The sequence below is a fragment of the Ascidiella aspersa genome, chromosome 3 (assembly GCF_963924565.1).
Source record: "Ascidiella aspersa chromosome 3, kaAscAspe10.2, whole genome shotgun sequence".
Lineage (NCBI taxonomy): Eukaryota > Metazoa > Chordata > Ascidiacea > Phlebobranchia > Ascidiidae > Ascidiella > Ascidiella aspersa.
In genome coordinates this window covers 29,898,190-29,921,686 of record NC_139449.1, presented here as the reverse complement: position 1 = coordinate 29,921,686, position 23,497 = coordinate 29,898,190, and the positions used below count along the sequence as shown (strand labels likewise).

General features: G+C 38.9%; 2 protein-coding genes across 2 annotated transcripts; one reads left to right on the top strand and one right to left on the bottom strand.

The window, feature by feature from the left end:
- Window positions 1–619: 619 nt before the first annotated feature.
- LOC146161490 (gelsolin-like) lies at window positions 620–22,090 on the top strand. Its single transcript, XM_083385172.1, has 15 exons — window positions 620–640; window positions 1,006–1,119; window positions 8,785–8,949; window positions 9,977–10,114; window positions 11,936–12,037; window positions 12,891–13,032; window positions 13,650–13,793; window positions 14,525–14,685; window positions 15,720–15,947; window positions 16,717–16,838; window positions 18,135–18,268; window positions 19,584–19,735; window positions 20,435–20,585; window positions 21,136–21,284; window positions 21,388–22,090. Exons 1-15 carry the CDS (start codon window positions 620–622, stop codon window positions 21,412–21,414), a joined length of 1,950 nt encoding a protein of 649 aa, XP_083241298.1. The 3' UTR covers window positions 21,415–22,090.
- On the bottom strand, window positions 21,619–23,435 carry LOC146161489 (uncharacterized). Its single transcript, XM_083383607.1, has 2 exons — window positions 23,401–23,435; window positions 21,619–23,297 (listed from the first exon to the last, which is right to left on the bottom strand). The coding sequence occupies exon 2, from the start codon at window positions 23,246–23,248 to the stop codon at window positions 22,121–22,123; it is 1,128 nt and encodes a 375-aa protein (XP_083239733.1). The 5' UTR covers window positions 23,249–23,297; window positions 23,401–23,435; the 3' UTR covers window positions 21,619–22,120.
- Between the last annotated feature and the right edge of the window lie 62 nt (window positions 23,436–23,497).

Genomic DNA, 23,497 nt, shown 5'->3' with positions numbered 1-23,497 from the left:
ACGTGTTTCAAGAGAACCGGTAATTGAACAGACGTAGCGCTTTGCCTTTTTCGTGCCTTGTCGCTGGCGGAAAAGCCTACACGCTTTTTAAATGTATTGATTGTAGCTAGCCGAGCCTTTGCTGGACGATTCAGTGTGTAGTCTGTTTATGTTTTACTTGTAAGTGGGAGCATGTCAACATCCCGAACAAGATTGGGATACAGTGTTCCCAGTGGATTTTAGGATTACTCATAGTTGACAATCGCTGTAGATTAAATATTTTATTTTGAGTTGCCTGCTGAGACAGTGCTTAATAATAATTTGAAGCTTTTTAATTCATAAATTGTTACAGTGTTGTGCTATTTAAAATATTGAAAATAATAGAATATTACACTGCATGCGTAACATGCTTGTTGCTATAACTGAGTTAGGCCCTTAGAAAGCGCTGGCGTTTTAGGTTTAAAGATTTCTAGTTGATGGTTATTATCGATGGTTCTTGAATCCGTGGAATTTTATGGCAATGAGGCGGAGCAGTGGCTAATCGAGGATCGCGATTTGATAAACCCTGTGCCTACTTGTCTGTTTCACAGCGCTTAGAATTTTTTGCTAAACATTTGATCTGCTTTCTATCAAGTCAACCATGGCGCCAGCAAACCTAAAGGTAAGGCTGGCTAGTGTTAAAGGCTATGCATTTACCCTTGGGCGTTGAAACTAAACTGTTTAAACTTGTGTTTATGTGAAGTAATAAAAAAGGGTTTCTTGATTTTGATTGTCTTGGGTTTCGTCTAGGATTCTAGGCGATTGGGGAGTAGAGAAATGCGGAAAACGTTTAAAATGATTTGACTAAATGTTATTGTTGTCACGAGTAGTTTTTTTTGATAATTTGAATTACTATAAAATGATTTCTTGCTTTGGATTGCCTTGGTTTTTGTCTATGGGATTTTTGAGTGGAGAAATGCGCCAAACGTTTAAAATGATTTGACTAAATGTTAGTGTGGCCTCGAGTCGTTTTGTTTTTTCGTTAAGGTATGGAGAATCGAAAAGCTGGAGATGGTTCCGGTGCCGCGCGCTCAGTACGGCTACTTTTACAGCGGCGACTCCTACTTGGTCATGAACGAAAAGAAAGACTCGTCGGGAAAGGTTTCCTACGACCTTCACATGTGGATTGGTAAGCGCATTTAGCCTACACACAACAATATTACACCTTGTCATTTGTTATTTATACGCGACAAAGCAATATGCCGGTGTCTTAATAGTATAGTTTTTTCCGATAGATACCGTTCGTTTAAATCACTATTTTGTATTTTTTTTTTCGCGGCGTACTGTTTGAGAACCACTGACCTAGACACTTCTTTAGGCTAAACCTCACTTATTTCTAGAGTAAATGTGGATCTTATTTTTGTAATTGATCACGTCAAGCAAATAGGATCCTTCAACGCTGTCCAGTCGACAGTATACTTCCAACCTTGTATTGACCCCGTTGAATAAGGAAAGGGAAATCAAAATGTACACGGTCAGCGGCCAGGTTGCTTAGTGGCGCTATTTAAAACCTAAAAAGAAACCCGTCGAAATTTCCCCTCACCGCTTTTGAATGGGAAACGAGTGTGTTGACGCTCTATGTGAGCGCTTAGAGAGGTAGCCAAAGCACCGTAGCAAACGCCAGCAACCGGCAATGCGGCTTCATTGAAACCGGCTCGCAGTTCCCCGGGGGTATTAAACCGGGCTATGACGCGCAAATGTTAATCGAATCTGACCTTAAAAAACTGCGATCTAATCTGGGCAACCCGCCGCATCAGGCGGCGAAATACTGAAGATAATCTGCAGGCTGCATTGCGCGCCCAAGCGTTGAACTTTTCGTTTTTAGGCTATAGTAACAATCTGACGGTAAATTGTGAAACGAAATCAAACTCCGCATTAGGTTTTACATAATACATGTTGTTAGATGTAGAAAGTAAACACTGCCTAATTACTGCCTAATTAGTATGTGATATGCTAATTTTGAGAACCAATGCGTTACATTATTACCTTATACCTCAAAAAATAACTTAAAACTTTTATGTTAGTCAAGGTATAATCTGACAGCAGTGGTCACTTTTTTATTATATCAATCGCCTGGGAATTGCACAGCTTCTGGCAGTTGCTTGATTTTCATTCCCAAAGGGACCAGGCTGTTTGCCCATGTGAATTTTGATCGAGTATACGGGGCATATGAAACGGGATACGCCGCCGGCCCGTCGTGCATCATTTGTCTTTACCTTCGGGCAAACTTGAACACAGTGCGAGTTGTGTGTCTGTTGCCCAAAAATATGAAGCTAGTATCACGTTTTTGCATAAGCCACCACACCGGGAATCTATTGTTCGACGAGGTTGAAAAAATCACCATGTAGTTATAACCATACGCCAAGAATGCCATGTAATTTTGTATGCCGATATTTTACATATGGGCGCATAACAACGAATGTCGAAATAATACAGCGAAAGCGAAACACCCTGCCATTGAGCATTGGTATTATTCTTTGTGCAATCGGTTTGTTGTCGTTTGGCTGGAAAGCGACAACTGGGTCGGCGCGCATGCGCGATGATGTATTTACTTCCTGCGAAATGACGTTAAGGCCGTTTCCGCCAAGCCGTAGCCCTATTTTAACGCGTCGCAAATGCAGTTTGTCGAGGAACATGTCAAACCGAAACACGTTCGTTGTCGTAAATCGACCCAAAACCCAAGACCTGCGCTTTGGGTGGGCTGAGATCACCACGCACCGTAAATAAGATTTGTATTGGCATTTATGAAGCCGGGGTATGTGACGTATGCGCTAGTGATTATCATGTCTCCTCCTATAAATTGCCTCTTTGCAGTTTTTTATTAAACATGTATGAACGCAAATAAATACAACTGCAAAACCTCGACCATTTTGGAAGCCTTCATCAAAACCGCTTTGAACTACTTTAAACCCACTGTCGTCCAGGCACAATCCGCTCATTTCGCCCTACAGTTGTTTAGAAAATTCCTGTTAAACAAACGGCACGGGTAAGATTTTAAATATAAAACGTCGACACTTGACGTAATGTTGCTTTGTAAGTGGGTGTGGCCGTTGTTTGCTGGGTTCAATGTTTGCCGTGAACTTGTGTATGCCTGATAACACGAGTCCAGAGTAAATATAACTTTGCTCACGCAGTGCCGCCATGGACCGTTGGGGTTTCCACTTTGGAAAATGTCAAAAGTTTGAGGCGATAAGGGCGACAAGGAATGTCTTCTTGTTCTCGAGCTATGTATGGATTTACTTTACATATGTAATCAAGTAAAGCATACGAAGCTTTTAAGTCGGAAAGCATCGTCACGTTTGTGTCCAAAATCCAGTTTAGTTCATTGGAACTAATTTTATTGATAACATATTTATTTATGCTTCCCGCCTTAAGAGTTTTTCACTATTTTTGCGACGATGATCAATGAGCTAAGCCGAAAAAAAGAAACATAATTTCTTGAAAAATAAGTTTATATTTTTGCAATCTTTTTTCAATTTGTCCGCAGCCCACTGTCAACCTTACATGGCGCACCGGTTAAAAAGCGCTGATTTATAGGACCCTAAATAAAAACTAAGAAGGTGCATTCACTTCCCTTCTAATTTGTTTGTGGTTTATATCAAGAGCTTCCATTTGCTGAAAACCCAAGGTCATGTCACCCACCGCCCTATCCTAATATAACATGTAATCTTTCGAAAACAGTTTTCCTGTTTTTTTGGTTGAGACATTCTACACGAGAAAAATTAACAGTTTTCATTTGAAAGCATGTTTTGTAGTTATTCAAGGGTCATGTCCAATGTTGCTTTGTCGCAATCCCCCAAAAACTTGGTCTAATCGCTCCATTTATTTTTGAAAACTTGGCACCCATGCCCAGTGCTGTTATAACCATACCTAGTAACTTTATTATCTATTACAAACAACGAAACATGGGTGGTATGTGCAAACGTATCAAGTCTCATAACAATCAACAACAACAACACCGCTATGCGCATCGTCCCACAGCAGCTAGAAGCGTTATTAAACGTCCCATATCGTCATCGGCATGAAGCAGCCAGGCGCTTGTTTCTTGAAAGTACCTCCTTCACCACCGCACCGTCTGTTGGGGCGTCGAGCCGTCAACAAGCTGCAGCCAAAACTGCGTGAGACCACCGGAAACGTAACACACGCTGTGCGGGTGTATCTCTTTCTCCTGTTGCTGGTGTCTGGCCGCAGAACGACGCCAAACAGAAGGCTTTCTGTTTTGGATTTACATTTCGCGCGCTGTGCTAACCCGATCTCTGTGTGTGTGTACCTTTGATAAATTATTGTAGAGCATTGGTTTTCGAAAATTTTAACCTAGTGCACCTCTCAGTACAAGCTATACTAACTGGACGTAAGCTTTATGATAAAACTATGTGCTCCGCCTATAATAATATGGTCAATGAATTTATATTATGTTACGTGAGCGTGGGCACCTTAACACTTTTCCATGGAACACATTTTGACAACCTCTGACGTAGAACCCTACATGTTTTTTATGTTTGTCCTCGTGGTCACAGCGCCGTTTGGGCCACACGGTTTTCAAAATAGTTTTGCAAAACTTGAAGTAACTATAATTGGATTCAGCGTCATCATTAAGTTCACTGCGATTAACAAAGGGTGAAAAAAGTGCACACAGCAGCGTAGTCCTTAAAAGGCAATGTCTGTCCCTTTTTAACGTAGTCACATAAATTAACCAGTTATCACTGGAACGGGCAACTTCTCCAGTCGGCGGGCCTGATTTGTCGAATAATGGCGGATAATACTGTGCTCTTTAAACACGGCAACGCTTTCGTTGCACAGCAAGCATACTGCTTTCTTGCCGACTTGGGTGAAAAAGTTCTTGGGCATCCAATCCTTGTTAAATTAGCAACTTTACGTTTTTTAAGGGAAAAGATTGATTGTAAATCTAATTTGGGAACAAAACAACAATGCTTAAAGCAGAAAAATCAATAATACCATAGTATAACACCAACGGCATAACAAAGCCAAATACGCAGCAATACCCACGACAGAATAAGAACTTCGTCTGAATAAAAGACATAAATCTGTCGGAATAAGTCATAAATTCTTCGGAATAAGGTCTTAAAGGCCACAATAACGGCTGAAACTGTGGGAAGAGGGTATGGGACGATCAGGAGCCCTGGGTATGGCATCGGCTATTTTGGTGTTGAAGTTTGGGCGCCCTAGTTTGAAGGGCGCCGTTATGCCGCTTCTGTTTTGGCACCTGATTTCTGGACCTGTGTGGGGTTATTGGTGGGCAATGGGTGGGGGGACGTGGGGTTAGAAAATGGGTTAGGGTTGTAGTTATCAGGGTTTGTGACGTGTAGGCAAAATGTTTTATAGCCGCGATTCTGGTCATTTAGGTCTTACTATGACGGGTTTATGACTTTTTCCGATTTAGTCAGTATTACGACTGATGTTGTTTTTATTTGGATCTTATGGCTATTTTCGATCTTACGGCCTCTAGTTTCAACCCAGAACAAAGAACTAAAGAATAACTAACAATCACTATTATTTGACGTAGTAATCAAGTAGTTGCGAATTGCGACAGACTGTTCCGCGGGTCACATTATCATGTAGGACCAGGACCGCTCAAAATCCCATCGCGGGCCGGGTCCGGCCGTATGTTGCCCGCCCCTGAGTTATCACCTACTGTGTATCATTCGTTCGGAACCCTGGGACTGTTTGAAATGCCAGATTGAAAAATGTGTGTTGGAGACGCTAGTGTTTGCGCTTTTATTAAAGCATATTTGAAAAGGAGCTTTGTCAAATATTAAAGCCTGCGCGAAGTTTATCAAATAAAGGGTTTGTAGAATTATGGATGGGGGCTAAAACCATGGTTTGATGGCAAATAGAAATAAGTTTCCTTACCCTTGTTTAATCAGCAAGTTATCTTGCCTTTACTGTTTTAATGCAGTAAATGGATCAAGAAGTGAACCTACCACCTGCGTTCCTCATCATCAAGTATCGTTAAAACACTTTAGTTCGAAGGCAAACTCAAAGTTTAGACAGAACGATCATAGGTGACGCTTACAAAACCTAAAGTGTTTTTCTATTTCGCCCTACTTATAAGTTTGTAGATATAAACGCGACCCTATCGGTCCTTTGATGTATCGTCATCAGGAGAAGGGGTTAAGGAATGCGGTATACTCATAGCCTATAGAAATCAAATCTGTGTGATTAGTTCTACCTCGAGCGACTTTGAATTGATTTCATACGATTATACTTATACATGCCCTTGGGGCCGCAACAAAGTTTAACAAGTAATTAGCAAAAGTTGACCAAAATAGGCCTTATGTAATACTTTTGTATTGCCTATAGGCTGATAGCTACACTATACATGGAATGTTTTAAATTGAATGAAATTTAACGATAAAATAATTTCGTGAACTTTAAAGCGATACTTTTGTGTCGACGATGTTTGGGACCTAATAAGTTGAATAAACATCCAGGATTCCAAGCGTTATTTATATTACACGATTTGTTCTGCGTTGTGTATGAATAACAGGTTGTTTATTATTGTTTTACCTAACCACATCCAAGTAATAACACATATAGTATACCTAAATGACACACTACTTTTATGTTAAAATTAGGTTTTGATAATTCATATTAAACATAATTTGTCCTATTCAGTGGCAAACTGAGTAAAACGTACTTTGTTAGTAATAAAGCTTAAAATAAAAGCCTGGTTCCACGTGACTGCATATCAAGCAACGCACCCGCCCAAACAGCATGCTATTACTTCGACAAAACGCGGGCTTTACCATTTTCGGGCGTAAACCTTCGAACACGCGGTTCACGCCCTATGCAAAAGCGTAGGCGTCATCCCATTAAATCGTCCCCCAAATGCCATTCGTGCGCCATCGATTGCAAGGCGTCGTCCGTCGTAGTTTTGCTGCCAAGTCTGGATACAGTGCGTGCTGTGATATTTACTCAAAAGTTAAATGAAATGGACTTTAGTCAGGATTGTATTGGTCTTTTTAGGCAAGGAAAACGTGGCAAACCGAAGAGGTAGCTTTTAAACCAGCTAAAAAACTAAAATGGTTGAAAAATGCCATTGATGTCGCTATAAATTAGCAATGTCATAAAACGTCAGATGCATCGTTAGTTTTTAAGTGGACAAAAATATTGGTGTATACTTTAAGCAGGGGAGTCGCTGTTAAGTACCTGGCTACTAATGGACTCAGGTGATGCCGCTTTCTGAGTTTATAATGTTCTTAAGGATGGGAAGCGAAAGATTTAACGAAATTTTTCTGCGCTATGAATAAGTATTTATGTTTTTTGAACGGGTTGTTATAACATTGTGAGCAAGAAACTTTGTGAAAAGTAGTTGTTAAAAACCTGACCGACCTGTGTATTTTCAAGTCATGGCGTACGACTATAGTTTAACCCTTTTTTTCAACTTGTTCTGATGTAAGGTTACCTTGCAATATGGCATTAAAACCGAGCAAGCAAGGATAGTGCTTTCTTAGTCGTACTGCATAATGTAACTATACCAGGGGTTCTTAAACTGGGGTCCATGGATCCCTTAGGGGTCCGTGAACTAGTTTTAGGGGGTCCGCGAAGGCCAAATTAAAATATTGGAATATATTTAGGAAGTAATCAATTTTTCTAAGGAAAGAGTTTAATTAAAAATAAAACGTTTTTGCACTAAATGTCTCTATTTCTATTTTCCTTTTAACATATTGTCGACCGAAAACTGCGGATTCTACAGTCTATGTAGATTGTGATGTCAATTCATGACTTCATTTTATTAAATTTCTTGCTTACCGTGGTCCACGTAAAGCAAAAAAAAATTGGGGGTCCGCGGTGAAAAAAGTTTAAGAACCCCTGAACTATACCAAGCTTGTCCTTCGGTCTCTTCTATTATTGTTTCAAGATCAACCAATTTACCCAGGCTCCTTGTCTACTTACGGGCCTTCTATTCGTGTAGACTAGAGCTTTCAGCTATATTTCTAATTAGTTATGGAAAAACCGGCCACAAACTTTTTCTGTGAGACTGGTGGAGCTATAGAAGTTTTATTTTTTCTGGCGGATAAATTGTCTGTTTGAAACGTAACGCAATAGTATCGCCATAGCTGTTGCTTGGAGTCAAACCTATGAATAATGCAGTTTATGCAACGAAACGCGCAACGCAATTTTACAATTTTATAAGTATTGACGAAAGGATTTGTCCGCCTTGGCCATCACCAAACCACACAAAAAGGGCGCAGTGGAGTTATTAGGAATTTCTTCGGTTTAAAAACTATATAATATTGACGCTAGTTCATGTTTGTAATAAATAGGGCACTAAACTCATCCCCCATGTTGGTTTATAGTTTACATGTCAGCTAAAGACAAGAACACGGCTGTATGCACTTGTTCAGGAAAAACTACAAAATTAAAATAAAAAAAATGCGTTTGCTATTTGTAAATTGAATCCAACTCCGATTCGGCCACTGATGGTTTCCGCGTAAAGCAAAGATTTTTTGTATAACCATTTTGTATAACGTAAGCATGAAATCAATCGCTTGTGTTATTTCGGTCAAGCATTACTTATTTAACTAAATTCTGTTTTCATTTTGTTTAAATCGGGATCGGTTAATAAAAAGTTTGAGACCTCTGGCTTAAAAGACTGGCAGTACACTGTTCTGGTGTGCTGGACACACTTTTATAGTTTCAGCAAGTGTTGTGTTCATTCCACGGACTAGAGATAGTCCAAAACGGCCCTTGCTTGAAACCTATACGCAGCACAAATGCACGCGTTCTTCACTTTATTTATAGGAAGGAGGGGTGGCCACCGGCTTTAAGCACGCCGAGACCAACGACTACAGCGACATCAAGCGACTGATGTGGGTGCGCGGCCGACGTCAGGTGCGTGCCGACATTGTCCCGCTTCAGTGGTCGTCGTTCAACACCTCCGACTCCTTCATAGTCGACGTTGGAAAGGTGAGTGGCTTTGGAAAATTGCTATACAACACGAATAGGATAAGCTATTGTTGCCAGGCATAATGTATAACCGAGTGTTGCTAATCCAGCAGTTTTATTATAATATAACGAATCCAGAATATCGAACTCTAGTATAATTTTGTTAATCTGTTTAACCTCGATTTTCTTTGGGGGGGGGGGATTCATCTTTTATTTGCTGTGGCTGTGGGCCCGCAAAATAAATCGCAAAACTATTTGCTAACATGTGTAAATGGTAATAAAAAATAATCTCCCTATAATAATAAAACTCCTGGATGAGCAACACTCGGTTATGTTAATGGGAAAGTCATGTACACAGTGTTGTAAACACGCCATTTGTCCTAGTCAAGTTAGGTCCAAGTCTTCAACAAGTTTTGAAAATAAATTAAAAGTCCAAGCCCAAGTTGTTGCTTGCCCAAGTCAGGTCCTTTATAAATTGAAAACGTTAAACTATCAAAACTCACTAACTCGTCCGATTTTGAGAAATAACTCATTTAAAATGCAACATTAATGCATCATATGGCGGGTAAATTTGCATTTTAGCCCAAGTTATTTGTCTAAACACTCAAGTCAAGTGAAGTCATTTGAAACCCTTTGGTATAGGACATTGGTGTCTAGGGTTCTGCCCAAACCGTGTTTCTGAACAGCGTCATTTTCAGTCGATATACCTGTTTTCATGTTTTCAATAAAATCCACTACTTTTTAACACATTAAAATCTTTGGTAGATCTCATTCGACATCCTTATCGATTTTTTATTTTGTTTGTTGATTATCGCGTTTTATTCTTCTTTTTTTTTGTATCGTTTTACTTCGCGTGGTGTTAACGGTGTTGTAATGACTTAAGTCAATGACTTGAGTTTTGTGCTTTATTTTCATGTCAATGACTTGAAGTTGACTTGCTTTCATTATGACTTGACTGGGACTTAGCAACATCATAATATTAGATCTAAGTGCTTCTTTATTCTGTCCTTTTTGAAACTCAGTGTTTTCTTTATTTTTATAATTCCAGGACATCTACGTATGGAGCGGCCCGAAGGCGAACCGCTTCGAAGGTTTGCAGGCGGTTAACGTGGCCAACGCCATCCGTGACGACGAGCGGGGCGGGAGGGCAAAGGTCAGGAGGGTGTCCGCCAGTGACGTCAGACAGGTTAGTGACGTTTGAACTATCCAGTGATGACGTAAAACCTCTGAACTTTGTACTTGAGTGTTGGAGATTCTTTTGCGCTTAACCGAGTGAAGTAAGTTTCGTCACAATAAGATAATGTAGTAGTTCGTTTTCCTTACTTGAAAGAATGGAAGTTTGGACAACACCGTATATGTACGACGGGCCTCGCTTTACATATTATGATATTTGTGTTTTTTTACCAAATTAACAAAAGTGTTTTTTTACCAAGTTAACAAATTTTTTTTGCCAGGTTAACTAACTCGCCGATTTTACTCTTCCAATCCCCTTTTTTGAATAGGTGTATTTTTTAATTATGTGATACCTTTGGGTAATGTACTATTTATTGTACAGAATTTGCTGTGTAACTTTTCCAATTTGAGTTGTCGAAAATAATGGAGTCTCTTAAATAACAGGACTGAAGTAGTGAAGCACAAATTATAGCACGGCTCTGCAAAACCCTTTTAAATTTTATGATTTAACTAGTTAGGAGGCACTTAATCGCCGGACACACGACAATCAAAATAAACAAGTCTACTCAAACCTGTTTATCCAGGCAATAGAGCAATATGTGTGGCTGATAAATCCGAAATGTCAACATCAAAACAATGCCCTGAACTGAGAGGCATTTAATTCTCAGTATTATCTTCCACAATCGGCCATGGCGGTTACTTTCCACGTATCGAAATGACTTGCGGTTTAAAGCCTTGTTATGGTTTCGTATGTTAGACTTCATCATTCTTATCGCCTTTTACTCGCGCTTGTGCTTGCACTTGCACTTGCACTTCGTGCATTTTAATTGTTTTCATTTCTACTTTGACCTGAAGAAGCGCGGTTGTGCGAAAGCTTGTCAAGAATTTAATACAATTTCTCCTTATATAGTGCCACCTGATTACCCCATTTGTGGTTCCAGGTTCTGTGTAAACAAATTGAATTAGGGTTATTTGCAGCATTTACCTTATGTTGTAATTTGCAAGGTTGTTCGAAAATAAGTTCTTGTAATCCTATCTAGTTTTACAAAACGCACAAGTGAATGTAAAAAAAACTTACAGACCGCTTTGCCGGTAAAAAATCAATCGTTAGCGACGTTAGTCGGACAAACACCTGTCTAAATTGACCACTTTCCTTCGCCACTATGGTCGCAAATGTTTGTCGCACATTCTAACCTGTTTATAGAAAAACAAGATGCGTGACTACACACTATTTACAAAAACTGACGATCTGCCTGTTTTTGGTCGCGTTTCGCCGAAACTTGCGGTTTCGGAGTTTCCGCGCATTCACAAACCAGCCAATTATTCGACGAACTGCGAGTTCATTTCAGCGAACTGTAGGCGTCACGCTTCTAAACAAGGCTAAAAAATAGCGCTTTAACGTTTATTTTTCACCTAATATGCCGATTTAAAGCTTTTGCTATAAACCAATTTGATTCGCTTGAGAATAACTGGTGCTTGTAAATAGTTCTTCTGTCAGAGGTGGAAAGTGCAAAAAGCAAACTACCACTGCTGAAGCCGGGTTTGATACAGAATATTTCTACCGCACTAGAAATACTATGTATTTTTTTACGACAGCACCGATGCGAATTTAAATGCGGGTTAAATACGAAAGGTGTTTTTTTGTTTATTCTAACCGTCAGTAAATCTAAGTTGCCTATCCGTTTTTAGTAAAACCGAAGTGTTTTGGCGTCTTTCATGTGTTGCCAGTTAATAAACTTATATGTTTTTAGTAAGTAACACAACAGAAGAGATGTTCGCCCCTTTTAAGGCAACCAAGAGGTACTGCGTTTATTCCTCGTGTCCTTTATTTCAGTTGGAAAAGTTCCTGGGAAAGTACCCGGGCACAATTGCCGAGGGGGAACCGGAACCGGAACGACAGTCTTTTGCCAACATCAGGGGTGGCAACAACTGCAAGGTAATCGAATGTATGACGTACGCGTTAGCAATTGTGTGTATATGTGGTTGCAAACCTGGTATGGTCGTTACGGCGTTACGAGAAAAAAAACGTTTTGCGATACAATAAGATGGGATCACGCCTCCTAACGTGAAGTGTTTTATGTTATAAAGAGTATATTTAGAGGCATTCCTCATCAATTTTGAAAGTCTACTGCTTATTTTACGTTTGGCAATGGAGCGATATACCAAATTGGAACGGCAACATGAGTACATAATATTGAGAAAGAATGCCACAGTTATTTTAAATACAAAGTTAACAATCTCAATATTTTCTAGTTATAAAATGATTGTTTTCATCGGAAAGCTACTGCCTAACCTAATAATATCACAAGCAAATGTGGTCTATTTAAAACATTGTTTTTCAACCCATCACATAAAAAAATGTCGCCGTTTGATTTTGTTGGTTCCCCGTCTGCTGTAGTTTTATATGTTTACATTTATTGAGATTAGTTCTAAGATTTCTTCAATACTTATGAAAATTGTTCAAGCATTACGATCACATGAGTCCTATTAATCATATTCAACCTAATTTATGCCAATGTGTTATGTTTTGTTCGCTTACGAAAAGTTCAGTAAAGTAAATTGTGTCGTCGCGACAAAAGTTGAAAAGCACTGGTTTATAACAATGGGCCGAATAAGGGATGTCCTGTGTTTGTTAAAGATTCAAAATCGTTTAAAATTTCCGCTAGTCTGTTGATTCCAGTGATTTCCTTATAGCACAAGTCCCGGAAACACTTATAGACAACGCAGCCATACATCAAGGTGTCTCCACACATATTAGGTCGATAAAGTAATCTGTTTTGTTTATTAAGCTATTCCAAGTGTCGGATGACAGCGGCGAAATCGCCGTCACTCTCATGTCGGACAAGGCTCCGTTCCAGCAGAGCCTACTGGATGAGGGCAACGTATTCATCCTAAGCAACATCGACATGGCGCAAATCTACGTATGGAAGGGTGAGTGACACAGCAGTTGCTTCACCTTATAAAACAGCGGAAAACAACGATAAATATCTCCAGCAGTTTGTTTGCTGCCGTATGTTGTTTATTCATGTTCCAAGATATGCCCGTGCAACTCCAAGGTGTTATATTTCGTGGCTGATATTTTGACTTCCGTATGCGCCTTATATACTTGAAACACTACCGTACACATGTAAGAAATTCGGCAATAAATATGTGGGATTCTGACTATCGGCCTGTAGCGTACTACTATTGTAAACCTCATCGTTTGCGATAGGCATTACCTAATATAGCAAGTCAGTAATGTTTTCAACAATACATATCAGTAAAGCGGCGTTAACTTGCCTTAGCTAATCCCTTTCTAACGGTATAATTTAGAATATACAGAAAACAGATACTTCAATTATGTCAAAAAACGTCCATCATAGAGAATTTCGGAACATCGCCTCTCTGTGTTTAGATTTACAGTGTTTGGTCTTTTGAAGGCAGCAGTTAAGCTTTTAGGCTTGACAGCTAAATTATCCTAAATGATGCATGTTGTCAGTTTCGTACGGTTTTACACGACAGTAAATGTTTCAGTTGCTTCTTCATTTAAACTTCATACTATTTCGCAGGCAAGTCCGCGTCCAAAAACGAACGCAAAGAGGCGTTCAAAATTGCGAACAACTTCGTTGAGAAGGAAGGTCTCAGTAAGAACACCAAGATCACTGTCATGGCACAAAACGCCGAAACCGCCCTCTTCAAAAACCTTTTCACCAGTAAGTGATTGATCAAAAGGAAAAATATATACGGCTCTTCAGTAACCCGCAAAACGATTCCAAATCGTAAATAATAATCAAACCCATTTTTGGCACGCATAGAGCTAACTGAAGATATATGTAGCTTGGTTAACCCTGTAAATTAAGGCCAATGGTTAGATAATACATATGACCAATCATACCTAAACACTTTTTCTTTGTTCGGTACTGCAAGTCAAAAAAAGTTTAAACGTGTACAAATGACGAAATACGGTAAAATAAAGAAACCAACTCCGTTTGAATAGCCCACAACCCTTGGAATAACAAATGTGGTTATTTTCAACCAAAATTGACTTTAAATAGGCGCATTCTATAAATTTACAAATATTAAATTTGCTACTGGATTATACTAACCTAACCTGTCTACTTCGTATTTTAAACACTAAAATTTGCCATTTAAGTAGACATTGTTGTTCTCTGAAATTGGCCATGTACACTAGTTTTACCCAATGAGTCTATGTTCATTAAACCTAAATTATTCTTCTACTTTGGGTATAAAGGTTTCAGTAATATAAAACCCAATTGGAAGTAGGTAACATTTTTAAAATCTTTTCGAATAAGAGTCAAAGTATTTTTCATCTAGTATTTAAAAAATCATTATTTTTATATTTTTAACATGGTGAGAAGACACAGATCTTTTATTGTTACCTACTTCTATAAAAAAATCCTCCTAACCGTCTCTTGTTTTTCAGACTGGACCGACGTGGACAGCCAGAAGGGCCTGGGAGATGTCTGGTCGGTAAACAAGATCGCCAAGATCGCTAAGGTCGATTTCGACTCGAGCACTTTGCACGCCAAACCGGATCTGGCCGCCCTGTACCAGTTGCCCGACAACGGATCAGGCGACGTTAAGGCAAGTCGACTTTTTGTGTTTGATGGATATAAAAACTGTCCATCGTGAGTTAATCGTTGGTTTCCTTTTGCTTCACTGCTGCTTGTTTTGACATTAGGTTGGTGATTATTAGCAGAAGTTTTTAAGGTTGGAGTCTGATAGTAAGGCTTGAGTTTTAGTTATTGAATGTTGATTGTTTGAAGGATTTTCCCAGGGTTGTAGATTCTAAAGGGGACTTTTTTGGATCTAAATTGATAAAAGGACTTTTTTAAAGGGTATATCCAGTGAGGCTTTTTAAAGGTTGTAGATTGTTGAGAGGACATCTTTCAAGGTTGTAGTGGTTAGGATGATTTCTTTTTCCACAGTTGTGTAAAGCATAAACTTTTCCCTATTAATTAAAGTTGAACTCCTAAACTCGATTTCTAGGCTTACGAAAAGCGATATCTTCCACATTTTACAGCACCCATGAAAATTAAAAGCTAAAAACGTAGCTTACAATTTTGAGGGCACAGTGGTTGGAGGGTATAGTAAGACGCAGTGGCGTAGCCAGCCGAAAATTTTGAGGGGGCCAAAAAGTTTGAACTTTTTGTTTAGCTTTTCTCATTATATTTACCGCCGTAACGAACACAATAACAATGTTAGCAAACCGTTTCGAGCAGCAACTGACTGAGTGTTAACGCAATACTCCATTTCCAAGAAACCATTCTAACAGCAAAAACTGACTTTTATGTAGTAAAACTACATTAATGTATAGAAAATGTAATATTAACTACATCGTTTGTGACGTAACAGTGCATGACATTTGAAGGTGTGGCATGCCTGTGATAGACTGTTGTGGTACTGCTCACAAATGCTAAAAAAACAAAGTATTAAGATTAAAATATTTATAAATTTTGGGGGGGCCATGGCCCCTCAGGCCCCCCACTGGCTACGCCTATGGTAAGACGTAGTAAGAATACCAAAGCCTGTACAGAAGTATGGGTAGCGTTTTGAACGTTTTCGAATAACGTTTCGTGGTAGCTGACAATAAAATCTATCAAAATCGACTTGCACAGGTTTGGCGAGTTGAAGGAAGTGACAAGCAGCCGGTGGACAAGGGCAGCTACGGGCAGTTCTACGGCGGCGATTGCTACATCATCCTCTACTCGTACCAGCCGCGCGGGCGCCAGGAATACCTGCTCTACTATTGGATCGGCTCCAAGGCCACCAAGGACGAGGTCACAGCTCTTCCTATTCTCACCATTAAGACTGACGAGGAGGAATGCAACGGAGCGGCTACTCAGGTTCGCAGACTTTTTCGTAAACGTGTTTAAGTCCGGGAGTTGGTTGGCTAGCTTTTCAGCTAAGATCAAAAAAACTCGCCTAATTGGGTGGGACAATGAATATATTCTTTGCTTAAATGATCAGGAGTTTCTAGACTATGGTCTGCGAACTTTTTCGTGGAACGTTGGTCAGTTTTGGGGTCCATAAAGGCTTAATTGAAATATTAGCGTATAATTAAAAATATTTTTTTTTATGAAAGGAACCGACCTTTGACGCCTTATTAGTTTTATATTTGGGCATGGGCGCGACAAAAACAGTAAGTCTTCTTGTTTTATTACGTCATCTTTAAAAAAATCCTGCCGACCCTGATCAACGCAAACCAACAATACTATTTATAGGTTCACGTTAAAGATGTTTAAGAACCTTTTGCCTCAGATGATTAAAGGTCCTAGGCGTAAAGTATTTCTTCATTAATTTCATCATTTTTAAACAGTTTTCGTGGAAATAAATATACAGTCGCCGATTGTAAGAATTTATATTCATTTATTTGGTGAGTAATACACAATGTACAAAATATCAAAGATCATAGTGCACATAGAAAGTGAAAAACTGTGTATAAACTTTTAAAAGTCAGCATATTGAACACACCGAGCACTAGTCGTGGTTTGCAGGCAAGAGATTGTCCATAAAATGTTTTATATTGCTGGCTATGTAGCTTCTCGTCGCGGTGCACATCAAACAAAATATATTCAAGCATTTAATCGAGGCTATTATGACGTATTCTTGCAGATCCGAGTAACCCAGGGTAAAGAGCCGCCCCACATGCTACTCATCTTCGGGGGACAGCCCCTCATCGTCAACCTGGGTGGCACATCGCGTCAGGGCGGTCAGACGGCCCCGGCCGATACCAGGTTAGTCCAATGAGGAATTAACCAGAATCGTCTACTGCTGCATTCTGTGAGTACAAACAACTTGACATTTAAGGAAATCTACAGTACCATATCATCATTCAATGAAAACTCACACAAATGTTGTTAACATCTGTGATCTAACCCTTTTGATCAGACTCAGAAAATTCAGGATATTCTGATCAGAAGGGCTAGATCACAGTTGTTGTACATGTACACATATGTGTGTATATCTTTCATTGAATCGTGATATAGCACTGTAGATCCTCTTCAAAGTGAAGTTGCTTGTACTAACAGATTGAGCAAGCATTGGCCTATGGTTGTTTCTCGACTCGCTCCTCTCTGAGTCTGTATAGCTCCGTTGGTATGGAACGACGGTCCCGGCTTGGCCGGATGTCGTGTGAGTTCGAACTTCACTGCAGGCTAGTTGTTTTTCTAGCCTCCCTTGCTTGTATCATTAATTAACAGATTCGATTAGTCTGCGATAGTTTTTGGTGTACTCATTACGAAACCACAAAAGTGGTAGAACTGCGTCATTTACGGTTACATGTTGAAATAAAACGTTTAAACACAAATCAAAGACTGATGCACAGTTGGATCCCAAATTATTTCCTATTTGAATACTATAAAAAAACTAATTCCAAAGTTTTACACGTATAGATTAATTTATGTTTATAATAAATGACGAGACGCCGGTGCAAAATTTTGTCTCTCTCAGGGTTTTATTGACATCATAGATAAAAACAAGCGAAAAACGTAAACAATTAACACAAAGCGAAAAAATAAAAACACCCAAAAAGATAATTTTTAATATAATTCGATAGATCTATTTTGCAATTTTTTCGAGCCGGTAGGTGGCGGTAAGGGTGGCGACTTTGGCTAGTAATAAGTTTTAATTTCGTGTAGTGTAGGGTGGTGGACTTAGAATTAAGCGTTGTTATTTCAATATATGGTTTAGTAGTTATATTACTATATGTTGTATTAATTTGCTATGGGATGGGGTTATTCATTGCTATTACTTTATTGTAATTTGGAACTGAGAGTGCTATATTGCCGTTTGTAATCCGTTTTACTTATGCTTGGGTTGTTAAGGTTTTAACTGTTGTTAAGTGCCAACTTTCTGGAAGGTGAAGTTATTTTTATTTGTGCGCTATTTTTAATGGAGTGACGTTAATGCTTCAGTTTTTCAAGGTTGACTGGTTTTGCGGCAAAACGCAACCTGCAAAACCGAATAGTTTGTAAAATTACGTAATTCATTTTTTGCGAAGATTTATTTATAAAAATATTTATCCTACCCAGGTTGTTCCACGTGAAGGGCGGATTCAACGGGCACTGCCGAGCGGTAGAGGTCGCTACAGAGGCGGGATCGTTGAACTCGAATGACGCGTTCTTGCTCATTTCTTCCAACGGCACATTCGTGTGGGAGGGAAAAGGTGGGTACAAGGTTAACGAAACTTAAAAAAACAGCCACCCGTCAATTGGTATACTTGCTGAGTCTATTTAATACCAAATTATTTTGTACATTACAGCCACGTTTTGCTATCCAACATAGAGTTTTCCTAGGTCAATTTTCTCCAGCCTATTTCTTTGAAAGTTGTAGTTAAATATAGTCTACCTAATGAAAAATAAAATGCCGGTCCAATAATTTAAATATTACTCCCGATGCACTTTTCAATTTGATAAACTTATTTAACTTAGATAATGACAAAATTTGGAATATTTTTATACCGCGGTATTTTTTGCTCAAAAATATCGGATATTGGTTTCTAAATAAAGTAGGCCTACCTAGTATCCGACATCTCTTTTAATACTGCTTATTTCAAACAAATCTTGAACATGGTGCTAAGTGTGCTATAGCTCGTGTTCGATTTGGTTGCCCTTTATGTCCAGAATTCCTAAACCGCTTTAAAAAAAATCGTTGATTGGGTGAATCGTATAGCGCCCGGTAACTGTTTTTATTGATAATGTTAAGGAAGGATGCCACTAAATTAAACCCTTCATTTATTAATGTAATCGTTCAACAATATAACACCCTGCGTCCACGCTTAATACTCTTCGAAACAGGAAACTTAATCATCTATAAAACTGACGTGATTGTTTACTTAGCTATAGTCATTTCCGCACTGGTGGGATTTCGAACGCGAATACACTTCTTACGCATGTTAACTTCAAACGGTTAAGGTGGGTCTAATAGGGTCGCCCAATGTATACTGGCAACTGCAGGTAGAATCGCTTTGGCAAATCCAAAACAAACCCAACTAACAATTCACGCTATAATATTGAAAGTGTGCTGGCCACACACTCCTGGTAGGTATAATAAGGTTAACTTATCCGTGAAAAGTCAAAGGTCTGGCGAAAAATGCACCATGGAGAAAACAGTTATGTCCAAAGGATTTAAAGCTTGGCAATGAAGTGATACTCGTATATTACAAGCCTGCAGGATTTCCAAATTCGTGAAAGGAGGTTCACGTATCGACGACATGTCCGGTCTGGGTATACCCAATGAGAAACTAAAATACGATGGTATTATTGACAAGCGTTGGTCAAACATACAAAATTTTATAATAGGGTCATAATGGTGGTAGCAAGGAAAACCACAAATTCTGTTTATTAACAAAAACAACCTTTGGCTTAATCTAAGTAAGCTACTGGTTACAATACTGGTAACACGACCTTCGCCTATCGATCAGGAGTTGCGCCAATACAAAATACTCTTATCATAATCTTTACACGATAAATGTAACCCAGGTGCGTCGGACGCCGAGCGCAAGGCTTGCTTCGAGGTCTCCAGGCTGTTGAAGGCGTCCACACCCAAGAACATCGACGAAGGAAGCGAACCAGGCCAGTTCTGGTCGGCTCTTGGTGGCGAGGGAGACTACTCGAAAGATCCCAGAATGGAGGTATGACGGATAATTGCGTTAATTTTGTTAGAACACTTGGTTTTAAGGATTTCTCTAGGTGGACACCTATAAAACATCACAGTCTACACCGACAAGTGCATAATATTGGTTAGACTTTAACAGGCAAAATATCGTATTACGATCAAAAATCGCAATGCCGGTTTAAGAAACACACCGACGTTTTTGTTTATTTACACTGAACAATTAACTTGTATGTAGTCCTGCAACGGCGGTTTATAAGAAAAGAGCGATTTTTTCTCAATAAAAAGTAGGCCTATACGTTCTTTTCATTATTCTTGGCGCATCGCAACCACTTAATCAAAAAACTTTCCCTTAAAAGTAACTTCACCAAACCTGTTGACCTATAATGTAGTGTTTCTCAACACGTGGGTCGCGATCCAAAATGGTTCCGCAATTGATTTTGTTAGGTTGCCGGCTGCAGTAGTTCGCATTGTTAGGTTTATTGAGATTTGTTCACAGCAAGATTTTTCCAAAATTATAGAAAATTGCAGACGCAATAAGAAAACATGCCTTTAATTAAATAACAAATAATTTTTTTTCTGTTTAGTTCACTTACAAAAACTTAAGTGAAAAGAACTGGGTCGCCAAAGCATTGCTACTATACTTACAATCAATACTTTGGTCGCCCCCCAAATGAAGTTGAGAAACATTGACCTAATCCTAATCGTTCCTCCGCAGGATGACGTGCGACCGCCTCGTCTCTTCGAGTGCTCGGATGCAAGCGGCAACGTCCGGATCGAGGAGGTGGTGGGAGATTGGGCGCAGGAGGACCTGGTCCAGGACAACGTGATGATGCTGGACGCCTGGAGCGCTATCTATCTATGGATAGGTAGGTTCAAGAGGAATTGATTAACCGGTCCGGCCTAGACCGCATAAAGCAAGGGTTGTTAAACTTTGGGTCATGAACTAGTTTTAGGGGGTCCATGATGCCCTAATTGAAATATTAGTTTATATTTGAAAAGTAATCATGTTTTAAAGAAATGAGTTAAACGTTTTTGCACTGAAAGTATATTTAGACTCCATTGCGCTTTCACATTTTTTGGTCCAAAAACTGCAGATTTTTGAAGTATATTTGTATTGTGACATCTTCTCTAAAAATCCTTGCCTACACTCGTCCACGAGAAACAAAATTATTTTTTAGGGGTCTCCGGTAAGAACGCCAAACAGTATTGAAAGCAAGGCGTTTTTTAATTGATTTCAGTTCCAGTCAATTACCTAACAATGTCGGTTCAAATCAATCCCCAGGCCTGGTGGCCGACAGTTGTCACAGTACCGAAGTCAAGTTAATTGTCCTAATGAATTACGCCAAGCAAAATACTTAGTCCAGCCATGTAAAAACAGCGTTGTTATCCTTTTTTGTTTGGTTTTACTAAACACAGGGCGTAATGCAAGCGCCCAGGAGAAGGAGCAGTCACAAGAAGAGGCCAAGGAATATCTGGACACTGACCCAACGGAACGCGACCAGTCCACTCCTATTTATAAGATTCAACAAGGAAACGAACCACTGTCATTCAAGGGATATTTCCAGGTGACTCATGTGTTTCAGACATATATACTGTTTTTAAAAAGAAAGACTGTTAAATCAAAAAATATTTTAACTGTGCCTCACGCTTTTTGCATTTGTATTTCAGGGTTGGGACCACGACATGTGGGCCTAAGTGCACAAGAAGACGGCAAAGTCTCCTGTAAATAAAAAAAATTGAATCATTATGTACTCTTACAGCGGCTCTAACTTGATTGCTTGTGCAATTTTCGTAAAAAGACAAATAGCTTATGGCAGTAATGCTGCAGTCGACCGTACTTAAAAATTCTAACCTTCTTACATTTAAATGTGTCTTTCCCCTTTGCACTTCACTAGCATTATACTCCAAACATATTAACATGTATCTTTCATCTTTCTGTGTTTCGTAAAAGTCAATCTTCCAAAATAAATGACTTTAGTCTGGATGGCTGTTTTTATTAACTGCATAAAATGTAAGACAGAAATGTACAAAAAAAATCCTTCTTTGGATGTCAAATGGGTTCAGTGAACCAAAAATTAATAAGAAAAATTAAGAAATAAATAAGGACATTTAAGGGCCCTACATTTCTTCGTTTAAGGATAAATAAAGTTGTAAGTTTAGCATATCAGGCCTGTGTTTGATTAATCAGTAGATATTAAGCCTATAATTGTTATGTTTTCACTAACAAGATTTGGTGATTCCAGTGCTAAAAAGATGATGATACATGTAAAATTAAGATATAGAATAACATAAAACAAAACTGTGCTCAATGTGAAAAATCCTATACATAATTCACTTTATTCATAACAAAAATACAAAATATGAAAGTATATATGGTGTGTGTGTTCAATTTTATATGGAACTATAGAAATAGCATATGAGAAGAACCTTTAAGATTATATGTTTGGTTGTTAATTCCCCATTCATACCACATTTTGAGTTTTGGATATTTGACAGTGGTGTGGTGCCTTGAGTTAGTGACATTTTGGCAAGTTCTAGACATTGTGAACATAATCTCAGAATTTATTGATACTTTGGCAGCGACTGGAAAAATGGCAGATTCCCAAAAAAAGCAGTTTTGATTTGCAGTTGGTCTGGTATCAATATAAATTTCACCAAATAATCTTGCTTTAAAGTAACCTGCTACTGCAGTAACACTTAGTGATTGTGAATCAAGTCTTTTTAATGTTATTTTATGCCTTTGTTCAGGTATTGCTTCTGTACACAGCTGATCAAATACTTTGGTAATCTCTGACAAAAATACAGTGTCCTTGGGCAAGCCAGCAACATAAATATGCTCAACTGAGTCTGAATCAATTGCGTTTTGTAATGTGTCTGAGTGGATTGCACAGACATAGGTAGCGAAGCATTCTGGAATTGACAAAAATGTTGGATTTCCATTGTGTACTCTTGCAAATAAATCAACACAAGTGGACAGAATTTCACCCACAAACTCGTTGTCGGCAAAGCTGCCAAAAAGTTCAGAGACAAAAACATCAACACATTTATTTCCGACAAGGTGTAATAACCTTTTATCACCTCCTGAACTTTCAATCAACTGTTTAAATTCATTCGAGGTCCGGACAGCAACAGGTTGATATACAATCACATTCAAAGTCCTGGCAAATTTTTCTTTGAGCAAAACATGGGCTTGTTGATTAGCCTCTATCACATGCACAGTGCCAAAAATTTCGTTTTCTTTCATACAGTCAACACAATATTCCACAAGACGGCCCCTACCTGCGCCAATAACCATAACATTTACATCGTTTTTCTTTTCTCTTGACTTGAGGCCCATGTAAATCGCAGCGTAGTACAAGAAATATTTGGCAGTGTCTTTCTCCATCGCCTCATATTCCGCTTCGTCCCACGGTGGAAAGATGGGGTCTTTGTTTTTTGTTGGTCGAAGAATTCCATTTTTTCGCAATTCATTGGCGTAATCTGCTAAAAACATCTTTTTGGCTTCATCCTGCAGAGTTTCCGGGTTCATTAGCCCGTTTCTCAACGTTTATTCAACATTGATGTTTTCCTTTTTAATCCTGAAGCAACAAAACAAGACTTTTAAGTTTAACATTGAAAATACAGAACAATGAAACGAACTCCAAAGAAAGACAATAAAGGTAATAAGTTAATCACACGTACCTGTTGGTGCTAGTAGTATGTTTTTTACACTTTAATGTGATTTTTTAGGTGTATTCAGGCATGACCGTTTTCGTTCATCTACTCGTTAATTCATTAA